The 24,281-nt window shown below is 27.5% G+C and overlaps 1 protein-coding gene and 1 long non-coding RNA gene across 4 annotated transcripts in view; one reads left to right on the top strand and one right to left on the bottom strand.

Moving 5' to 3' along the window:
• The window catches only part of LOC129961007 (glutamate-gated chloride channel-like), a 154,327-nt gene that overhangs the window by 27,115 nt on the left and 102,931 nt on the right, over positions 1-24,281 (bottom strand). For all 3 annotated transcript variants that reach the window (XM_056074798.1, XM_056074799.1, XM_056074800.1), the window contains 5 exons: positions 10,622-10,698; positions 10,418-10,515; positions 10,274-10,341; positions 8,683-8,903; positions 993-1,075 (listed from right to left, as the gene is read on the bottom strand). In XM_056074798.1, coding sequence (XP_055930773.1) covers positions 993-1,075; positions 8,683-8,903; positions 10,274-10,341; positions 10,418-10,515; positions 10,622-10,665 — 514 coding nt within the window. In that variant the 5' untranslated portion in view covers positions 10,666-10,698. The remainder of the gene's footprint in view (positions 1-992; positions 1,076-8,682; positions 8,904-10,273; positions 10,342-10,417; positions 10,516-10,621; positions 10,699-24,281) is intronic.
• Positions 1-24,281, top strand: part of LOC129961009 (uncharacterized) — a 133,068-nt gene that overhangs the window by 79,900 nt on the left and 28,887 nt on the right. The window lies entirely within an intron of this gene.

The following is a 24,281-nucleotide window of genomic DNA, read 5'->3' as shown; positions in this document are numbered from 1 at the left end:
TTCTTTTTTATTTATATTGCTTATTTAAATTTATGACATTCTTTTTTATTTAAATTTCTTTAATCAGGTTAAGAGTTACAATTATTCCTCATAATAAACAGGAAATTTTCAACATTTTAGCTTTTGGAAGTTAGTTTTCAACATCCTGTTAAATAGTAGTCTTCTTCCAATAGTGCTAGTTGAACTTTGTCAATTTTCTGATGGATTTATGAATTTTATTCGTTATACTACAGAAGGATAGAAACTTACGATTTTATAATTGCGGAAAAAAACAAGATTGATATTTTCCCGCTCGTATCAATAAAAAATCAAATTTGTGGTATCTTTAAGTTGCCCTTAATATCATTTATTTAAGCTATAAAGAAAAATCCTCATAAAAAGTCAATAGTAAATCCAATCGTTTATGAACAGGGTATTTATTACAAAACGACAAAGAAACAAAATTATCCCATGAATGATTAGAGAGCAGACAGATCTTTTCCCTTGTGAAAATGAAAGCCCAAATACATTAGTGTTATAATTACTGTACTAGCTCGCATACAGAGGAGAAAAAACTCACTGCTACAGAAATTTGCTCATAAAGGAAAGGTAAAATGCTATTTAAGCATCTTTATCAAATATGCCTAACCATAAGTAAAGTTTTTGGCACATCTTTTTTTTAATCTAATGTAATATTTTTATCCTACATAGTCTAAAGAAAAAAAATGTTAAGAATGACATCTTACTTCGTGTAACTAATGTATCATTTCTTAGTTTAATTTCATTAATTAGGTGCAAATATTGTTTCTTCATATTTCTCTCTCTCTCTCTCTCATGTTTATTTTTTTTTAATTTTTTGAAGTCCCGCATATTTTTGTTTTAATAGTTTCCTTTCCATGTATTGTAAAACGCTAGTTTAAACGCATGTTATAATAAAATCTAAATAGTTCTTTAAAGATATGACAGATGATTTGGCTTTTTTTCGGAATTAACGAAATGAAATTAGTACTTACAACTTTCAAGTTCAAAAGAACATATTTGCCGATCAAAGGGAAAGTACTTGAAATTCATTGGGCAGCGTAGTTTCATAGTTAATCTGAAAAAGAAAAAATACAGGTCTATAAAAATGTTGTCGAAATTTTTATATAATTTCATTGCTGTGCTTTGAATGATCTGAATCAATAATAAAATTCTGTCCATCTACTTATAAAGAAAATCTGCTCAAAAACAACCACTTAACTCAAAATTTCCTGAAGGATAAAGAGAATTTCTCTGATCAAGATGAATAAGAAATCTCTACCAACAGACATTTCTCCTACATGTTTTTGAAAAACTGGTAAGAAAATTTTTCTCTAACTGCAACAAAAAAGGGAAATGCAAAACAGTAAGTTATTTTTCGAATAAAAGCGACTTTCGAATGAGATGCTGGTTCACAAATCTTTGGTCATAAAAAAATTGTGCTTTATGTATGATAGAACGAAAAACTTGGTAAGAAAGAATACACTCCCTCTTTATTGAATGCACTCTTGAGAAATATGCTGCCAACTACGCTGTTACAATTAATGATGTCTTTCCATATCCTTTAGTTCTCTGTGTGTGAAACCGGAACCAAATGGTCTCCATATACGTATGGAAGCCATTTATTCAACTTCACGAAAGTCCGGTCGATCCTTCAATTCGCAGTTCGAGCCGACAAAAAGAGGCACAGTTTACATATTTTCGACTGGAGAGAAAGAATCCCTTGCTGTGAGAATTTTCGAAACATAAATAAAATATGGTGCAAACTGTGACTCGCAAATTCCAGAATAAAAGTAAAATTTACATTTGTATTGCACAATAAATAGCCCGGTTCTCTGAGAATAGATTCAGGATCCATCTCGTATTATTTGTCGGATCTAGCTTTTGGGAAAATGCCCGGATGCAGATCGATGGTAAAGAGAAATATTTGCTAAGAGCGGGCATTTACTTTTTTTTTTTTTTGCTTTCTTTCGTTTAAGAGAGTTTATCCCGTTTCATTTGGGATTTTTGCTTTTATTTGGCAAGACTTCCGAAATTCAACAGACTCATAGATGAATAGTAATTGCTTCTTTGCCATGGCAACGATAAATTTGTTTGGGAATTTAAATTATTTTCACTGGAAATGTTTACTACAATTCTAATGAAACCACTATTTTTAAACTTTTTGAAAACTTAGACGAGAATTATTTTAAAATATTCAAAGAGTTACTTTTCTTATGTTTTTTGTGGTTTCTTTTACTTTATTTCGAATAAAAAAATTAACTTAGGAAAAATTCTTTGTTATTTATAAAAAATATGCAATAAACATGCATACATATATATATAATACTATAATTCGTTTAATTAAATTCAACAGATTCACAGTCGTCCAGCGATCTTTCCTTTATCATGGCAATTACGAATTTGTTAGAATCCGAATTTATAGAATTTATTTATTTTAATTTTGATGACACACTACTTTCTACTTTTAGAAAATATGAGTGAAAAAAATTTAAAGAAGTCAAGGAAATAACAAAAATAAAACTAGATTGCAATTAAAAATATTTCATTAAATTCTTTGTTATTAATGGAAAAAATCTGTTACGGCCACATTTTTTTTAAACTTTTTTTTGTTTCAAAGAGTTTATCCCTACTTATCCAAGATTTTTGCCTCTATTTGGCAGAATTTCTACATCGCAGCAAACTCAAAGGTATACAGCAATCATTACTTTGCCATAGATACGACACATTTTTTAGCTTACTTATTTTCACTGGAAGATTTTATTTTAACCCTAATGTAGCTGTTATTTTCAAATTTTTAGAAAACCTGAAACAAGACGAGAAGCCAACTATATATATATATATATATATATATATATATATATATATATATATATATATATATATATATATATATATATATAAGCATTATTTTGTTTGAAGCAGAATGCAGTTTCGAAGACATAGAAGAGACATTTTGCATTTTTAAATTCGCTTTAATACATCCCTGGAAGGCATAATTTATTTGAAAGTAAGCGCGGACAAGGCACGTCAGCTTACAGTAATAGATTCGTCAAGACGGGGCGTAAAAAGAGAGGGAGAAACAAATTTTCCCTGTCTTATATACTGTGATGTTTTAATAAGGATTTCCATGGCATATCAATCAAAGAGCCAGGGAAATACAGGGATCTTTTAGAAGAATTGGTCTCTTTCCTTTTAAGAGAGTTTATCCCTATTTATTTGGTATTTTTATTTTTATTTGGCTCGAGTTTTGTAGTTCAGCAGACTTGGAGAGGTACAGGACTCGTCTTTGGCCCATGGCAACAACAAATTTGTCTGAATTTAAATTATTTCCATCGAAAGTTTTTATTGTTATCCTTATGAAACTATTATTTTCCTACTTTTAGAAAATCTGGTTGCGGAAAGTTAGAGAATGTCAACAACATAAAATAAGGTTCCCTTGCAATAGATAAGGGATTCTTTTACGAAACTAGTTTAAAAGAAATTCTTTGCCATTTATGAAAAACTTTTCATCGACTTGATAAAGCTAAAGCCTATATTATTCTCTACGAACAAAAACTTTTCAAATATGTTTTCTCTCTTTGCTTTTTAGAAATTTATGGAACGTCTTTTCTTATATAGTAAATAATCCTTTAAAATAACCAAGATATTAGATTTGTCAAAAAAAAATAGTTCCCAATGAACTTTTTCAAAGATAATAAATAATTTTATATTATGACGGTTTTTTTTAACACTCTTCATTCATTTTTTTATGTTATGTTTTCTAATATTTCAAATATTTACCGTCTCAACATCATAAAAGTATTTTTTGTATACTCTGTAAAGTTTTCATACTAAAAGTTTTAGTATCAGAATTCGGAAATCTAAAACTACTAAAGACTAACATTTTGTGTGGAAAAAATTACTTTCCTCCTAAGCTTTTTTTTATTATTATTCTAGCTGAAATAGCTTAGTTATAATTTACAAAACAACATTCAATATTTGCATTTTAGGAAACAGATACTATATTTTAAAACCATTTTTAAATAAAATTTATTTTTCTCATAAGCTTTCACTTATGATAAAAATTTATAAGTGTTAAAATTTTCCTTAATTTTGAACTGAATAATTAGTATTTCAGAAGCAAAACACCATTCTTTTGTTCACATCTTCCAAGTACTTCCTCTATCTATGTTGTTTATCTAACTAAAAAAATGAATATATGTCAAAGGTTATTAAAGAGCTGCATTGAATTGTCTAATATATTTCAATACTTCGCTTTATACTTAAAAGTTAAACAACAAGCCATTTATAATTTAAAATAAAGAGCCAAATGCACTAATTAATGTATTCCAGGTCTTATTTCCATTTTAAAAATATTTCCATTTGATCCGAATAAGTTAATAAGCGTCACTTGGTAGAATATTGTACTTAGTAGAATACATATCTTAATGAAAACATCTCTTCAGAAAAAGAATCCTTCTTTTATTTATCATATATTTGTATATTTCGAATTCTTTTTATTTATCAATGTCACATCAATTCGAATCTTTTTTTAACTACTGCAAATAATCTCCTATTCTTACCATTCGAAATAGAAAATGGCGAATACATCTTTTGAAAGAAAAAAAAAAGAATCATTCTTTTATTTATCATATATTTTTATATTTTCGAATTCTTTTATGTATCAATGACATATCAATTCGATTCTTTTTAACTGCTACTTTTTATAGTTATCTTCTATTATTACAAATGGAAATAGAAAATGGCAATTAAAAATTTTAAAGAAATAATCATCATTTATTTATCATATATTTATATATTTCTAATTCTTTTATTTATGAATGACATATCAATTCGATTCTTTTTAATTACTACTACTTATCTCCTATTCTTATAATTCAAAATAGAAAAGGGTGAATACATCTTTTCAAAAAAAAAGAATCATTCTTGTATTTATTATATACTAGCCGCCTTTGGCGACCAGCCGGTTCGCCAATCTTAATGCTCGTTAAAATTTTAATACTTAAATATTTTATGTAATTCCTACTTTAATAGTTTCTTCATTAAAATATTTCAAAATTTCAAATTTCAATTCACTCATAATATTATAAAGACCTTCAGTCATAACGTAATCTGTATCTCTCTAATTTTCTGCTAGCTCCCGTAGAATTTATGCTTTAAATTAAAGTGGAAAGGATTAATCTGCAATTAATATAATAATATTTTTTACTGAAACAAAGCATTTTTTTTTAATAATATGATTACTGATAATAGAGTCACTGAGCGTTTACACTTTATGGGCACTAAAGAATATCTTTCTTAATTTATGTATTATCTCAAGAATTTGTCAACAAAATTTTCTCAGATTCATCATGAACAGATCGATTCATTAACAATGTTTAATTTTAAATGCATCAAACACTAATAAAATAAAATGAATCGTTTAAAACAATCGGTCGAAAACAGGTTTAAAAAAACTACTTAAAAAACGATGTATTTAAAACTATAAGCATATACAAAAAATATATAACTAAAATAAATACAATTTACTTACAAAAGCATGCAACTAATCTAAAAATAATTTAAATCGTCCGTTGATAATGGTTGTCATGGCAACAATCGGAACAGAATACGCATGCGTGAATTTTCTTCTCCAATTACGGTAACGCAAATGCGTGAATTTTTCTACGCCAGTTGGGGTAACGCTATGCAGATTATACAGTTTTAATTTCCTTTATTCTGTGTTATTTTAATTCAAAAGTACTTCAGAATGAATCTGAAACATGGATTAATTAATAATGTTTAATTTTAAATGCATAAAACATTAAGAAAATAAACAGAATCGTTTGAAATAATCCGCCGAAAAATGTTAACCCTAGCCTCATTTCTGTTGGGAGAAAAAAAAGCTGAAGCCTTACTCTTTTGGCGGTGGGGAAAATGGAAGATTTTTTTGGCGGGAAAGTTAGTTTTTAATTAATAATTAAAATTCTAATTAAAATTTCAAAAAAAGGGACCCCAGGTGCACATTCCCGACCTCTAAGGTATGCATGTACCAAATTTGATAGCTGTATGTCAAATGACCTTGCCTGTAGAGCGCCAACACACACACACACATTGAGCTTTATTATAAGTATAGATTTATATATTTTCTTATTCTTTTGTTTATCAATGACATACCAATTCGATTCTTTTTAGTTACTACCAGTTATTTTCGATTCTTACAATTCGAAATAGGAAATGGCGAATAAAAGTAAAAGAATCGTTTTTTATTTATCATATATTTATATATTTTCGAATTCTTTTATTTATCAATGACATATCAATTCGAATCTTTTTAACTGCTACTAGTTATCTCCTATTCTTATAAATCGAAATAGAAAATGACGAATTAAAAATTTTTAAAAAATAATAATTTATTTATTACATATGTATATATTTCGAATTCTTTTATTAATTAATGGCATGTCAATTCGAATCTTTTTTTAACTACTTCTAGTTTTCTCCCATTCTTACAATTCGAAATAGAAAATGGTGAATACATCTTTTCAAAAAAAAAAAAAAAAAGAATCACACTTTCTTCTCTTCTTCCTTTTAGATATAAGACATTATCCGTAAGAAGTATTGCTACCTATAAAAATTGCAAGAAAACTCAATGACGGAAAGAAAAAAGTTAACCTTTCAATCGAAAGATAATCAATTTATTATCAGTCATAACCCTGCAATAGACAGACTGGAAAGCAAATAAATGTGATCATACTTTTTTATTTCAGTTGAGGAAAGTAGGTCTTCAGCGCCATAATTTGTGGGCTGAAATTGCATTTGCGCCATACTTCCAGACAGCGAAGCTAACATTGATTTTTCTTTAACAGCAATGAACAAAACAGCATCAGAACATCATTCCAGAGCGGAGTTAATAGGCCTGACACTTTTTACGTAATTGGTCTATCCGCCACCAGATTTACCCAATTTATTCTGATAGCCATGTCCTTACTAATCCTTTGTGTGCGGCATTCCCTCGTATAAAAGAATAGAAATGTGATTGTATCTCGACCCTGAAAATACTTAGGGATCAGCCAACCAACTCACTGTGTGAGACGAATTTCAAACAACCGTCGGAGATTAGCTGACTGTTTGGTTATAGGCAATAAATAACAAATGGATAAAATTTGGCTTGCCGCACTCTTTAGATTTCTTCTAGTGTATACTACCTAAAGTAATGTATCACATATGTTAAATATATTCATGAATGTTCTGATTATTTTTGGAATAACAATAATTTTAAAATTTTAAACACAAACTTTTATTAGTGTTCTAAAAAGAATGTGATATTTTTTTTACCAAAAATATAGACATCAAAACAAAATTGTAAAAATATGAATCATAAACCGATACCTTCTAAGAAAATTGGAATTTTAATTACATTTATAATGTATTTTAATTTTTATATAACATTGTGGAATTTTTTTTAATTATATCCATCATGATATAATTTTCTTACAGAATTATTTTCGACATCTCATGTTTTTATGATTTTCTTTTAATATCTATACTTTTGGTAAAATAATAACGACTTTTTAGATATTAATATATTTTTAAATTCATTCTTGTCGGTACTATAAAATTCTGAAATAATTTTTTGTTTAAATTCAAGGTAATATAAGACTTTAAAAATTAAAAAAAGTGATATGATGGTCAAATCAAATTGCGAAAGGAAGGCATTTATTTTTGACCAAAATAGCAGTATGTATATTTGATCAATTATAAGAAGCATTATATTTTCTGTTACTATCAAACCCTTTTCTTTTTTTTAAGAAAAATACATAATTTAGAAATTGGAATGTTCAAACTTTTATAACTATTTTCAAGGATTTTAACCTTCAAAAATTTTTATTGGCTTTTTTTTTAACTTTATAACATCATAAATAACTCTCTAAAAATATTTTATTAAGAGTTTCTACCATTTTATTCATTTTATATTTTTTATAAATGATATAAGACTCTAAATAAAGTCAGGAAATGCTCATTATATTTGGTTATTGGTCTATTGGAGATAGAGCAGAATTCTTGAGGTTTGGGGTTAAACAACTCATTTTCTGTGATATGAAGAATTTCAGATAGAAGTGGGAAAAAATAAAAAATAGACATAACATACAAAATGTACTGGGAAATTCTCAGTCATGGATTAACAGCAAAAAATGCATTTAAATTCCTCCTTAGTCAAAAATAATATGATTAACTGTATGACGTCATCATCCTGTAGAATTTTCATACTTCCATAATCCGTGCCAGGGATGAATTGTTTTAAACATCATTTTAGTACCAAGTTCATGCGTTTCCGACTCTAGGTTGGGTGAAATGAATGATTTTGATGCTTTTCCGACTCGGCTTGGTGAAATGAATGATATTGATGCTTTTCCGACTCTAGGCTTGGTGAAATGAATGATTTTAGTCACAGTTCTTACTATAACGTAATTGTCGGCAACATCTTTGTCCTCGCAGGCACGTAAATCATGTGAACATAAGCAAATAGGTCAGAAGGTCGCGTGATATAATCATATCTTGTGATGCAGTGTTTAGTTTTTGAGAGAAAATCGGGTAAGCATCGGGTAATTGATTCGAAAAGGAAAGTTCTATGTCCTATTCCCGAAAGGTTTCTATTCGATCTATCCTGCCGCATTTGAGAGAAATATTTCCTATACTTACCTTGAATTGTAGGAAATTTTCCCTGTAGGGTAGATTCTAACAAAACGATTCGCTTTTTGGATGTTATGAAAGTGACCTTCCCTTTCATTAAAGAATAGATCGGGTGTCCAGATCTTAGAAATAGATCCAAGTGGAATGCTCTGGACAGTACCTTCAGGATCTGGGTACCTTAACCGAGGATCATCCCATATCTCTCGCAGATACATTTGTATCACGTAATCCTGAAATTACAGAAACATAAATGTTAAGATTTCTTTAAAATATTCAATAAATTTGAGAATGCAGCCATCCATTAAATATTACATTCATGCATAAATTGTTAGAAATTCATTTATATTACTTTTATGTATGCATGCCATATTATTTTTAATCACATCTTTCAAAATCTAATTGCTAACATTTTCACAATCTGAGATTCATCTTTAAGATAAATTAGTAAACAGTTCCTCTTAAAAATATCAAATAAATACTTATTATCTTCGCTTCAAAAATTTAAAAATCAAATGCAGTTTCTATCGTGATGTTTCTTCTTTTGACGCTTGCAAATAACACGAGCATTTCAAACGTAGTGATTTGTATTGCTCATTAATTGAAAGCATCGAAAATATCTTCTAAATATTTTAATATAATCTTTCACAGATTTTAAGGAATACCTTAGGAATAAAATAAAAGGATTTTGATGTGTTAACGAATACGTTAGAAATAAAATGAAAATATCTTGGTGTTTATCAAGTTTAAATTATCGAGTTGTCAACACTATTTCACTTAGTCTTGCATATGAAGAAAAGCAAATTTAAATGTTAGTTTTATATGGATACTAAACAATTTTTGAGTAGAAATTAAAATACTTTTAAGTAGAAATCAATTGACACTCTTTTTAGATAATGGGTAGATTTTATATCTGAAAGTGAAATAATTTATTTTATTATCTTTTACAAAAAAATATAACTATCCATCCATTCATAAATTAAGACCGTTTAATTGATTTGATTTTATAATATGTAGTAACTTATCCTCAACAATAGATTTTAGAAATAACTAAATAAATTCAGTGTGCTCTTTTTTTAGAGTTTTTTGAAAAAAATTTCAGTAATCAAAAAATATTCTGTTAAAAATTGAATTCATAAGGTTTTGCTGATATTTCTTAATTTATCCTAAGAAATATTTATCATAATGCCATAAGCTCTAATAAAATTTATTTTTTCATTTTTCCATTTTAAACTTTAAATGGCGTCCCTTACATCTTAATATTTTTTATGCTGGTTAGTCATCTGAAATCCAACAATAAATTTATCACACTTCTTAATTAAATATTGCACAAAATTCATTTTGTATAATAAATATTTCGAGTAATAAATTCAGTAAATAACTGAAATCAATACCTACCATATTAAAAATTCCCTTTACTGTTAATGAATGTTAATACTGAATTAGTGATATGTATCGAATGTTTATAAAATTTCATTTAATTAGTGACACAGAAATGTTAGGTAACATAGAAAAATATCTCAATATTTGGAATACTATGAGAAGAAAAATATTCATTTTTGACTTTTTAGCAATGAAAATCTTCATATTTAAAAATTCTTACCTGTTTAGCATCGCTTATGTCGAAGATGTCAGTAATGAATATATTAACACTGACTTTAGTTGGAAAATCTAAAAAACAAATGTGTTTCAATTACTCGATATTAATTAATTTACTCATAATAATTTATTTATTAATTCAAATTACCTGAAGTACCACTCATAAAAGGTCGCACGCTGGCTTCGTAGTTCTTCAGCATTTTGTCTAATGTGTTTTTCTTATGCTGTGCGATGTTGCCATGAGATCTGAAATCGATATTATAAATTTATTTTGACAAAAACTAACACTTCTTAGTTACAAAATTGTATTTTAATGAAATATTTGCTTATCTCAGGCCTTGTTTATACTTACATATGTACAAATAGTAGCAAGATAAAGCAGCTTAATGACTTCATTGTTAAGTTCTACTAGGCGTAGAATATATGTATCTGCAAAAAAGAGTAAATTACATATTTAAAAATGCAAAAGATTGTAAAAATTATTAATTCTTCATTCATTTTATAGCAGAAAATATAATTTCAAACGAAATCTGCAATACTACAGGACATCTACAATGAAAGCTGAGAATTTAACGCGTTTCACAGATTCATTGGAATGAAAAATTATCCATCTTAGCAAAGGACAGTATGGTATTAGTTACTTCAAACTTAAAAGCTGACTTCTATCAACTGTTGAATTAAAAATACTGTCAATAATTTTGGTAGCCTCCTTTTAAATTAGAATTTAATACAAAAAGATTTTCACGTGTGATAATGTTGTCACAAATGAAATCTTAGCACGACTCAATTCTCTAAAGAAGACATATCAAATTGAGGCAAGCTTCGAATTTGTCCTAAGCGTTAGAACAGTCAAAGAATTATTATTTTACTTATTTTTATTATTCCCCATTCTAAAGGTTGAATACAATAGTATATTCGTGCTCCAAGAGAAACATATTAAAATAACTAAAAATTATCTGATATTACAAATAATGATATAAAAGTTTAAATTAAGAACGCTGTCAATAATTTTTGGTAGCCTCCTTTTATATTAGAATTCAGTCATGGAATATAAATTTGTCACAAATGAAATCCTAGTAGGACGACTCAATGTTCTAAAAAAGACAGAGCAAAGTGACACAAATCGATCATAAGTATTCGAACAATAAAAGATTATTATTCTACTTATTTGCATTATTCCACATTCTAAAGGTTGAACACAATAGTATATCTGTGCGCAGAGAACAACCTTTTAATATAACTAAAAGTTCACTTCTATCTACTGTTAAATTAAGAATCTTGTCAATTATTGGACCTTACCAATAATTATATAAAGGCTATATTGAATATTTCCTTTAAATAGTATCTTATTTTAAAGTAGTACATCTGGAGAAAAATGTAAAAATTTTGCTAATAAATTGCACAAAAATGCCTCTCTCTGTCTTGAATAAGTAGAAACTTCCGGGACTATTCAATTGTAATTATCTTCTTTTCTAGCGTGAAAAGTTTCCTTTCTAACTTTTTCTAACATGAAAATTCCTTTCAACAAGAGAAAGTGTCATCTGAAGCGAACTAATCATCCATTATTCTATGATAGTGGTAAATCCTTCAGTTTCCTAATAATTGCATGGTTTTTAAAAAAGGCCTTTTGGATTATTTGTTATGAACCGGAATCTTAGTCATTGTTCTTAATCATTTTAATTAGTTTCATCCAACCTTATTAAATAATTTGCTCAACTCTAAATCCATCCTAGCTTTCTCTTTTTATAAATGTAGCGTTTGCATTCTATTGGTATGAAATAAATAAAGTAGCATTTAAGTTATGCTTATTTAAAGTTTCGTTGATGAATGACTTAATAAGCAATAATTCATAAATTTGGAAAAAAAGCTTTCAGCTTTTGTTGTTGTTGCTGCTGCTGTTGCTCTTTTTTGCAGACAATATGAGAACCACTCCGCCTGGCATGAGATTTTCGCTTCGAGTTTGATAAATGGCGAATTCTGGACTCAATTCTTCCAGAGGTAGACAGTGTGTGTGAGATATGGCGTATATTAAAAGTGACATGGAAGTTTGGAGAATGAATATCGGTGCATGTATTTTCCTAACTATATGAACAGGATCAAAAGTAGACCGTCGTGTAACTGCAAATTAGGGCATTGATACATGAAAAGCCATATATAATCAGGGCCAGCCTGAAGAAAAACGTAGTCAGATATAACGTTAAATTTCCCGATAACGAAATAATTATTTATTGTGTTGCACAAATTCACATAGTAATGGCTTAAATAATGCATGAAAATTATAAATATTTTTTATAAAACTAAATTCCTATCATAAAATAATTGTTAATAAACCGAATAATAAAATAATTACTTCATTTTTTTAAAATTATTTTCAGTCTTAAAAATTCCTTTTATTATTTTCAATCTTAAGAAATATATTTCTGCAATTGTAATAGTAAGGTATAAAATTCTCAGAAAAGTAACAAAATTTAGACACAATTCAAATTAATTTATTTTAAACAAATATTGTATAATATTGTTATCCCCAAAGGTAAAATTTTATTCCATTAAATAATTCAATGAAATTAATACTGTCTTATAAACTTGAATTTAATTCTTTGCAGCAGTTCAGAAGATTATTTTTACTAAATTAGTGAATATTATCTGAATGAAAATACTTGACAGCAGGTCAGCCAATCTTACTTCAAATAAAAATTGTGGTAGTTGTGATTATGGACAGGAAGGGAAAAACACCAAGTTATTAATGTTATATGTTTCTTCTTTCATTTTATATTTTGTTTTTACTTTAAAATATATCTTGCAAATTTAAAATTTATAGAACATTTTTAAGGTAACTGTTGTAATATTATTTAGTCCATCAATACATTTTTGCTGAGTTTTATTTTTTTTAAATCAGTGATAAAAAACACAACATTATTTTTATGATTTAGAACTTATTTATTTCTGTTTAAAATAATTCGAATATGAAAAAAAAATTATAACCAAAAATAAAGACCTGCATTACTGTCAAAAATGCGGTGATCAGAATGTTCGACCCCCCCCCCCAAAAAAAATACATGAAATTGGATAAATTAAGGATATAAATAGAAACGTGTTTGAATTTAGAAGAAATAACAGTAGGAAATTGCTACAGATACCAGAAGCATTATCTACAGCTAGGCTTAGGAATTCTGCAGTGAAACATATAAGAACTATCAATGTTATAAGAAAATTAATCACATATTATTTAAATATTAAAAACTCACATATTTAATATCTAAATAATTACATGTTATGTAAATATTAAAACTAAAACTAAAACTATCAGATTCATTTATATTTCTACTATTTAATTATACGGCAAAAGAGATAATTTCATAGATTAAAATAAGAAAAGCCGCTCTGAAATGAAAGGAAGTATATATTTTCTCTTACACAGGAAAGGGTATAGGACTAGATGGGATATTACAGACATTTGTCAAATTTCTTTTAAATATAATAATGCCCCTAGAAGGTAAAAGATAAAACCAATGCTCATAATATCAAGAGGTCGTATTATCTTCAGATATCTTATACAAAAAATCTTGTGATGTCTGCTGTTTGTGATAAATTTAGAAACGTTTGTTAATAGAAAGAATGGTACTTTGAATTACGAATAGAACTAGGAGGTCAGTACTAATCATCTATAAGCTTTGCAGAAAAAATATCCAACCTTGCGTCAGATAGTTGAACGTGAAATCTGTACAAATCGGGTAATAATGTTTAAATGTATGTACAGTCAAATCTATTTTTGTGCTATAAATAGCGCCCGCATAAAAGAAATCACACAAAATAAATAATCCGAAATCTTATGAATAGTTGAAATAAATAATTTTTTATAACATATTAAAGAGAAAAATTTATGGATGAAGGTGGACAGCAAAAAAAATAAGTCTCATTTAGAAAAATCTTCGAAGATTTACGAAATAATGAGAAAGTGCTTCCCAAATAAAATTAATAATTACGTTACATATGGAAACCTTTTTTTAAAATTTAATTTCTCATTTTAAACATTGAGAAATTTTCAAAATTCACATAATTCCATACTATTCGCTGTACTCCAAAACGCGTATCTTCTGGTGATGAACTGGTTCAAAATCATTTTCATTATTTGAAAATATTAGAGTTGATTTATTTTTGGAATATATTATTTATTTTATTTTGGAACATTGGAATTAGTTTACGTGATATGTACATACGTGGCATACCATACACATTGCATTAAGGCACATATGTACACTGATGACATATGTACACTGATGTACTGATGTCAACATCGTTGCCATCTATATGCTGCATAAAAATAGCACACAAATAAAATCATATAAAAAGAACCACATAAGAAAAGATTTCACTGTATATTAAAATTATAAAAGGAAACGAAGTATTTTCCTTTCAAGTCATTCAAAATTAAATTCTTTTTAAAATTAATTGTATTTAATAAGTACTTCCATTCAATTCAATTAAATTTTTAAGTATTTTATAAAGGAAAATGTCATTAGAATCGACTTCTTTATTGTCTAGTTTATTCTTTTGATGGATGCTTATGTTTAGAAATTTCTTTATAATCGTATTTTATAGTTAAAACTCTTCTATCATTAAAATTTTAAAATCACCAGTAAACATTAATGCCTCCAATTTCTTATGAGATTTATCATTCGTTCCTTCTCATATAAATAAATAAGCTTTAGGGTGATTAAATCTAGAGAAATTTGAGAAATGAAGTAAAGTTTTGGAAATAAAATATTTTCATTCTAAAATACGCTTTATTTCCAAAATGATCGCAAAACTGTCTAAATATAAGCTCCTTTCAGAATATATATTTCCTCCAGTATATGATTTATGGGATTGTTTTCTTTAATGCAGATCTAATGTGTTTATCAATAATACCCTTAACGAATTCTTAGAGTTTGAGGTTAATGCTACTGTAATCAATCTATAAGTGATATTAATAGCCGTCTCTCTCTCTGTTTCAGACTTTCTTTTTTTTCATTCGCTTCCCATTTTGAAGGTTTTTCTGAAAGAAATGGATCCAATAAAAGTGTTAAAGGATACTGAAAATTTTAATAATCTATAACACGATACGACAGGCTCGTTTAAGCTTTCGAGACTCATTTCTCAGAGTTTTGAGTTCTTTAAATTGGCATTTCGATTAAAATTTCAGATATAGCTCAGATAATTTATAACTTTTCATTAATTTATTTGTAGAGAAATAATTCATCAAAAAATGACAACTTCAAAAAAATCAGTTTAATTTTCTTTAAAAAAAATCTCTTGAAAGATGTAAGTTACTTTTAAAATCACCAGATTTTCGGAAACTGAACTGGAAGTCTAAATGTTGTAAGGAAAGGGGGGAAGGATCAATTAGGGTTAGAAAGTAAAAAAGAAAAGGTTTTTTTTTATATTAGTTAGGAACATCTTATTAATTACATAATACCAATTAAATAATTTTAAAATATTCAAAGAAATTACTGTACAGAATTTGAATTATTTACTGAAAACAGAATGCCTCTATTTTGAGCATAGTAAAATTTGGGAACGAGATTACTTAGAAACTACTTTTCACTTTAAATAAAATTCGAATTTTTCCATTTTTAATAGGAACATTTAAATCATTAAGCAGAAAAATCCGGCAATCCTTAAGTCCAGGACAAAGAATCTAAAACCGGGAACATTCCTAATAATCTAATTAATTACTTAAGTCAGAAGTTTGTGACATTGCTACAGAATAAGCCTACACAGTAGTTGTCTTTATTTTCATAGAGTATCAATTTATTTTGAACTAATTTTTTCAAACGAATATTTTACTTTATTCCCATTTTTGTTCCAAAAAAATCTGTAAGCAGTCTTCATCTGCTTAAAGTAAAAGCACATAATTTCCTTTCAGTTGAAGCACAGACTAACAAAATCAGTTTTGTTGCTTAAGAAATATAAAAATAAGTTAAATTTCCAAAAAAATTCATAAAAAGAAATTTAACATAAATATATAAAATGCTAAAATGTTAAACAATACGAATGGACACTAAAAACAGAATCGTTTAAAATAGTCAAAATTTGAATTATTTATTGATTTATAGCATATAAAAAACTTTTACTATTGGCTAAAACGGAAATGCAATCGATTTTTATTAAATTTTTGTCTCCTTGATCATCTTAAAGCAGTATAGACCAAACGGAAATGGCAAAATTCTCTTTTCCTTTTTTAATAGAATAAATATTTATTTCTTTAAATACTCGAAAATGAAAATATTCTTTCCGACATCATCAGCGCCATAAAGAATGATCTGATTTAAATTCTCCATTATTATCTTTCTCACACCTTATAACTTTCATTACGATGAAATAACGATTAAAAACAGTATCGTTTAAAATAGTAAAAAATTTGGATTATTTATCTATTTAAAGCCTATAGCAAAACTTTTCTATTAATCTTTGCTAAAAAGGAAAATGCGGTCGATTTTTATTGAATTTTAGTCTCCTAGATAATCTTAAAGCAATTTAGACCAAACAGAAATAAAAAAAAACTATCTTTCCTTTTATAGTAGAATAAATATTCATTTCTTTACTACCATACTACCACTCGAAAATGAAAATATCCTTTCAGACATCATCAGCGCCATAAAGAATGATCTCATTTAAATTCTCCATTATTATCTTTCTCACACCTTATAACTTTCATAACGATGAAATAACGATTAAAAAGAGTATCGTTTAAAATAGTAAAAAATTTGGATTATTTATCTGTTTAAAGCATATAGCAAAACTTTTCTATTAATCTTTGCTAAAAAGGAAAATGCGGTCGATTTTTATTGAATTTTAGTCTCCTAGATAATCTTAAAGCAATTTAGACCAAACTGAAATAAAAAAAACTCTCTTTCCTTTTATAGTAGAATAAATATTCATTTCTTTACTACCATACTACCACTCGAAAATGAAAATATCCTTTCAGACATCATCAGCGCCATAAAGAATGATCTCATTTAAATTCTCCATTATTATCTTTCTCACACCTTATAACTTTCATAACGATGACACGGTAAAAGTCAGACTAAACATTAATAAATCTTCTCAAAACACTCTAGTTTTCATTCATGGAATATAGTCTTCTCACTCGGTGTCGTCACTGACTTTCAGAAATGAGGTCGTGTAGGACAAACATGAAAAAGTTCAAACTAAACGTATCGCAACCTATTTCGTTGCAAAATGGCTTAAACATCATTTTTCTCTTTTTCGTCATAAATAGCATTTTCTCTGCTAGCGTTTCGATCGCAGTATCGAATGAATATCTAAAAATGAGTAACGGTAAAAATTCCTATCTGGAATTTTTTCCAGCTGGAGTGTTTAATCACAATCTCTGCACTGCACAAAGTCTTTTCTTTTTCTGAAGAAATAATGAATTCATTTCGTCACTGCACTTTCATTCACTCGAGAGTGAAAAGTCTCCTTTCAGGATATATCAACATCACGAAGAAAAATCTAACCTGAATTCACTATCATAACACCTTTCCTTGCAGCTTCTAACTTTCATAACAATGACAGACTACAGCTCGGACTAAACAGCAATAAATCTTTTAAAAACACTCTAGTTTTTATTCATAGAATATGGTCTTCTCACTCGATGTCTTCATTGACTTTCAGAAATGAGGTCGTATATGACAAACTTGAAAAAGATTACCGTATCGCAAACCTTTTCATTACACATGACTTCATTTTATGTTCATTTTTAGCGGAAAGAAATTCAAACGCTATTTTACCATAAAATTGTTTTCTGTACCAGCCTCTCGTTCTTAGTGTCAAGCGAATATCTGAAAATAAATAAGGGAAAAAATCCCTTCGGGATTTTCTTCCAAATAGATGGATGGCTTTCTCGCAGTCTCTGTACTGTGCATGTAAGTCATGAAATCCTGACATCAGTTTTTGCTCGTTGGCATTCTGACAGAAAACTCCAAATACAAGAAATTTACATACGATTAAATAAACGTTTAAGTTTGTGTTCCAGGCAAAACCTGATGCGAGTTCTGAAGAAGACAAAAAAAAGGAAGAAAGAAGACAGAAAAAAACCCATAGCATCTACCAGATACAAGTGATATTTGAAGAGTTCTGCTTAAGAATCAAGATCTCGGTAAGCATATGGTTTTCTGTCTCAGCTATAAAATATCATGATGATTCTTCGGATAAAGCTTTAGGTTTTTACTTGCGGGCGGCATTTACATTCAAGGAATTACTTTTGCAGATCTTGGCCAAAGTGTTTTTTCACCAATGCGGACTTTTCTACCCCTTTAAACTGGAATATGTAAGATCTTCAGTAAAATAGCGGAAGTTTTGTATAGATTCACTGTGGGATCATTTGAAATGTACATGAACAGATGCTACCAAAGAAAAAAAACTCATTTATTTTTCAATCTCTATGTCTTTTCCATTTAGAAACCTTTCCCAGATGTCAGTTTTGAAAACATATTTGAATGAAAACAATTATCAAAACTAATTGCATGTTCATTCGTTAAGAATTAGGATATATTCTAATTTCCTTTTGACTCTCTAAAATAAGTTATTAAGAACGTCACTGCTATAATTCAGCACTCAAAATTATATTTTAAAAATTCCAAATTTTTTACTCAGTTCCAGAATAATAAATGTTAGGCTAAACAATCCAGAGAAAGCCAAACTGGAAATAGGAATTCAAAATTTTCAAACAAGTTTTTAATTTAAAGATAAATTCAACTCTTGAAATATGATAACGCATTTGCTTTACAGATATATCCTGACGTAAATAATTCAATTCGGTTTAATTAAAGGACACTCCGAAAAGCACAGTCTTAAGATTAAAGAAAATAGTAATTATAAAATAATGTGAATAAAAATTAATTGCTTTTCAAATCAACAACCTGAAGTACATTATATTTTTTTCGGTCTTAATGATATTTTTATATAAATAAACTTCATAATATTCATTATCTTTTTGCTTCAACGCTTTCCAGTCCATCAGCGTCCTTTTTTCTTCATCTTACCTGTATTAAGGTCTTATTTCGCAATTTTATTTTTTTACATTAATTTTTAATTGTCTTTATTTCCTACGTCGATGAATTTTGAACGTAATAAACTCTCATCTAATTATTTATATTTACGTGCAACGCGAAAATCAATCTTAAAGTATCTATTATCTTCTCTACAAATACGCCCCGTTCTTATATTATAAGATATATATATATATATATACACTATTAATTTTTAAACTTCACTTTTATTTCATCCCAGGAGACATAATTTATGAACAAACAGAAGCGACGAGGCACATCAACACAGAATGACACAAGAGGGAAAAGAGAAAAAAGTGAATGAAATAGTTATCCCCATGATTATATACTATGAGATTTTGTAAGGGATTTCTGTACACATGTCAATTTAGGTAAGAGAATTGTAGGGATCTTTTAAAAGAATGTGTTCAGAACAACAAATTTTTATCCCTTCACCCAGAGTGTGGGAATTTGTCGATTTCAGCAATTTTACAAAGCTTTTGTTGCATTAATTAAATGAAAAAGGTGGAAATGAATCAAGAAATAAGAGAGCATTTTAGAATGAAGTTAATATGGGCTAAATTAAGATAAAAATTAGGAAATTATATATATATATATATATATATATATATATATATATATATATATATATATATATATATATATATATATATATATATATATATATATATATATATATATATATATATATATATATATATCCCTTTAAAAATAGTCAATATAATTATGATGTAACACGTTTTATTCAGAAGCATTTCAGTAGAAAACAAAGGAACATCACTTCGTGAATTACAAGCCTCTACATTTTTTATAATGACTTATTTTTTGATGCAAAATGATTCACAAGACATGGCGATACTCCTTGATTAATAAGCGTTCATTAGTCGGCACCTACTTTGCAGTTGAAATACTTTTCATTCACGTCTTAACTACCACAGTAAGTAAAAGAGATTTCTCGACTGTAAAACTCATCCAGGAATTTAATTTTTCCGCAATACTAAATTCTGAATAGCTAATTAAGGAGTCGTGAATATAGAACAACTTAATTTCTTAGAATATATTAGAATATATCATACCTTGGATTCCAATTGGAATTAGGCATATTTAGGATTTCTTATAAAATTCACATAATAATCAATGGACGTGTTTTCGCCTCTGCTTACTCGTGTACTAACAGAGTATGGCGCGTTTTGTCTTTCTCAGTGTAGCAAATAAAAGAGAGTATTCATTCTCGAAATCTTGTTTTGTGGTCCATTGAGACAAAGATTTTGATTTGATTTGACAGACGTTTAGTATTGGAGAAAAGAACACATACCACATTCCATCTATATAAACTGAAGCATTTTTATTAATCTCGTTCAAGTATACAGAACGATAGATTATTCCCCTGTCAACAAATTTAGCCCATGCTTTAAAGCAGTTTTGAATTTTTCATGATAAAGCCATATACCAAATTTCATCTGTCTAACTGTCTTGCTTCGTTAAGTTATGAACATAAACTCACTCCAATGACGGATTTTGTCCAAAATTTGAACAGAAATCTTTAATTTATATAATAATTCCATCTACCAAATTTTATCCATTCAGCTCTTTTTGTTTCTGAATCATCATTTGATAGACAGACAGATATGATTTTACACAGGGATTTTTACTTTCAAAGATGTCTAAAATTTATAAATTCATCAAAATCTCGAGATAGAATTTTTTAACGTTTACATTACTCTTACCTAGTACATCTCGTATATACGAAATTAATAAATATATATTTCTCATAATTCAATTATGCTTCTTTCTATAAAGTCTTCAGCTTATAAATATATATATTTAGTTTACATTACTACCAACTAATGTAAGTAAACGAAAGAAGTGTAATTTTCAGTGTTGCAATGCAAAAGTAATTCAAAAATTCTTTCGATTTAGAGAGACAAGTAATTGGTTTTCCAAGTCAAACAGAAAACTTTCATTTCAATTGAAAATAACTTCCTTTTCATATCATATTAAAAAGAAAGGACAAAAATATTTTTGGCTCAAAAGAATGCTATATTACATTATATATAATATAGCATTCTATATTTTATCTAGTCTATAAGTTGTTCTTATCAGCCATCGATTATTAAGTGGAGTTATAGCTAGATGTGAATATAACATTAACAAAAATTCTTATTTAATTCTAACCCATTCTCAGAAGACATATTATCTTTAAAAGTTTCTCAATTTCAGACAATACAAGTGAGTAAAATGAAAATTATATTGAACATAAAGTTGTAGGGGGGGGGGGGTAGCTGCGTTTATATTGTGAAATCCCAACAAAATTCTTCGAATACCATGTTCGCATTTCGTAGAAAATATTATTCTTTCATTTACGAACTGTTTGGAAATGAAATTCTGTTATTGGCTTTTCTTAAAGTATATGAAATAAAAATATGTGAGAGAAATTTCGAAATCGCAATTTATAGAAATAAAAGAGATCGTGTATGTGAGTGCATATATTTCCCATACATTCTTTTTCAGTTAAATCTAATAACTGAATTCTTATTTTGACTATATTCACAAATCACAGTTTCAATCATTCCTATGACAGAAAAATTTATCTGTTCATCGAACAATAGCTAGAAATCAAGAAAAAAAGATGTCTTCCTAATTTTAAAAACTCATAAATATTCCACGAGCATCTAAATGCATATATATACTAATATTCTTCTAACATCTAAATAAGATTTTCCTTATCTATTTTATTTAAATTGCTTAATGTCTGTCAAGGGGAAAACATTTTTGTAATTAATTTGTAATCAATTTTTGATGTGCTAGAGCTCTCCAATTCTGCACAATAGTTTGTTCTTGATGACTATACAATATTTTAAAATTTTTGCACCCGATTCCCTATTAATCACCAAATTAACTTAGATTCTAAATGAGAAGCGCCATCATGAAGTGAATTTGAAATATGAATTGAAAGTGAATATTGATTACAAGATCTTATAATAATTATATTAAGAAATTATTAAATAGTTTAAAATCTAAAAGGTATAAATAGGAAAAAAATAACAAATGCGCTTTGAATGGAGTACAAAAAAAGTAAAAATACAATTTTTTAATCAACATTTTGGAGGTTCAAAAGTTGTTTTTACTTTTCAGTTCACTAATGTAAGCGTGATATTTAAAAAAAGGCTCATTTTGTTATTTTTAAAATATAAGTGCAATTTTGTTCCCAATTTTTTAAATAAACTTATTAAATTTCTTCTAACAAAAACGCATTAATTAAATATTTTATTCCTGATCCAATAATACCAGTTGTTATAAATAATTACTTATGAAAATGATTTGACATGTATCCTAAAGAATATTTTTTCCATTATTCAAAAAAACAGTTATCCATTATCATACGATAGCACCTTTTGGGTTAATTCAATTGTATTTACAACAGTGTCCCATTTGATGTTACACGAAAGCTAGTTTTGGCTATTTTTGGGTGGTCCTCGTGATTCTAATCCTTAAACAGATGACGAGAACGATGCTTGATTCGGTACCCTCCACTTTAAATTCCCGCGCCACATCTGAGGGTAAAACTTGGCTATTGACATATCTAATATACAACAGGCCAGTATAGATAGTTCTTTAATACGGCCAAACAATTCTTTAAAGCAAGCTGGGCCAGATAGAACTCCTGTGGAATAGGATTTAGAGTTCACGATCACGTCTCTGGACTATCACACTCTCTGTAAACAATGACAATTATTCTTTCTTTGCCGTCCTATACGGATTTATAGGACGTATGTCCATATAATTTTAATCATGGGTTAAATATTCTCTAAAGACGCTTTCGTAAAGATACCTGAATAAAGAATCTACAGAAAATAAAAACCTTGAAAGTTATATCCACTTTTTATCTTTTACGCACTCACTTCTAAAGCCATTTTCTATTATAATTCAGTTCTTAAGATGCATGTAAAAAATATTGTTCTTTAACCTAATCCTGTGCGAGGATCCAGATATGCAATATTTGTATTCTTGACATATTATTGAAAACTTGCATTGTCCTATGAGAAGAATTGTGTTCTAATTCAAAAACTCACCTGGTTTTTCATTATTTGGTGTATTTTAGATTCAAAAAGTGCATAATTTCAATAAATGCATTTTTATGCATTATATATTTATCCAGTGATGTATTTTTAATCATATAAATCTGCGATTTTTCTAACAAATTAGTTTATAGAATAAAATCAATTTTAATACTTTTAAAGCACTCATTAGCTTTTAGTTTGTTTAGTTGAAATTCATGTTGCGACTTGTTCACCTAATTTTAATAAGTATATGATCATTATTTGAATAAATGAATAAGACTATAATTTTGAAATATATATAATAAAGTGTCAAACCAAAGTTTTAGTAAATTTTGCAATATTCCTTGCATTTACTCGTTTATAATTACATAGCTAATATTTAAAAATAAAATAATGTCTGGTCTTGAGATAAAAAAAATTTAAAATATACAAGTTTTATAAACTAGCGAATAAATTTTTCGATAAAAATTATTACCATTCTAAATTGTAATTTTAAAAATCAGGGGATATTTAATTATTTATTTTCTATTTTAATTTTATATTTATTTATTTATTTTCTATTTTATTTTTATTTTTATTTATTTATTTTCTATTTATAATTAATTAATTAATATTTATTTATTTTTCAGGGATTATTTATTTTTTATTTCTCTATCTATTCTATTTAACGGTAAAGAATGCGAAAATTTAAATAATTGATAAGTGTAGAATATTTCTAAGTATTAATGCAAATGATCAATTGCATACATGTAAGGAGTTAATAATATTTAAATAAATAATTGAATAATATAATTTTTTTTGAAAAATACACATACAAGCTTAAAATAAAAATGTAATATTTTTTCCAATATTTCCTACACTCACGCATTTAGAGTTACATGGATTAAAAAATTTAAAT

This window comes from Argiope bruennichi, chromosome X2 (assembly GCF_947563725.1).
Source record: "Argiope bruennichi chromosome X2, qqArgBrue1.1, whole genome shotgun sequence".
Classification (NCBI taxonomy): Eukaryota; Metazoa; Arthropoda; class Arachnida; order Araneae; family Araneidae; genus Argiope; species Argiope bruennichi.
This window is presented reverse-complemented; position numbering and strand designations above follow the sequence as displayed.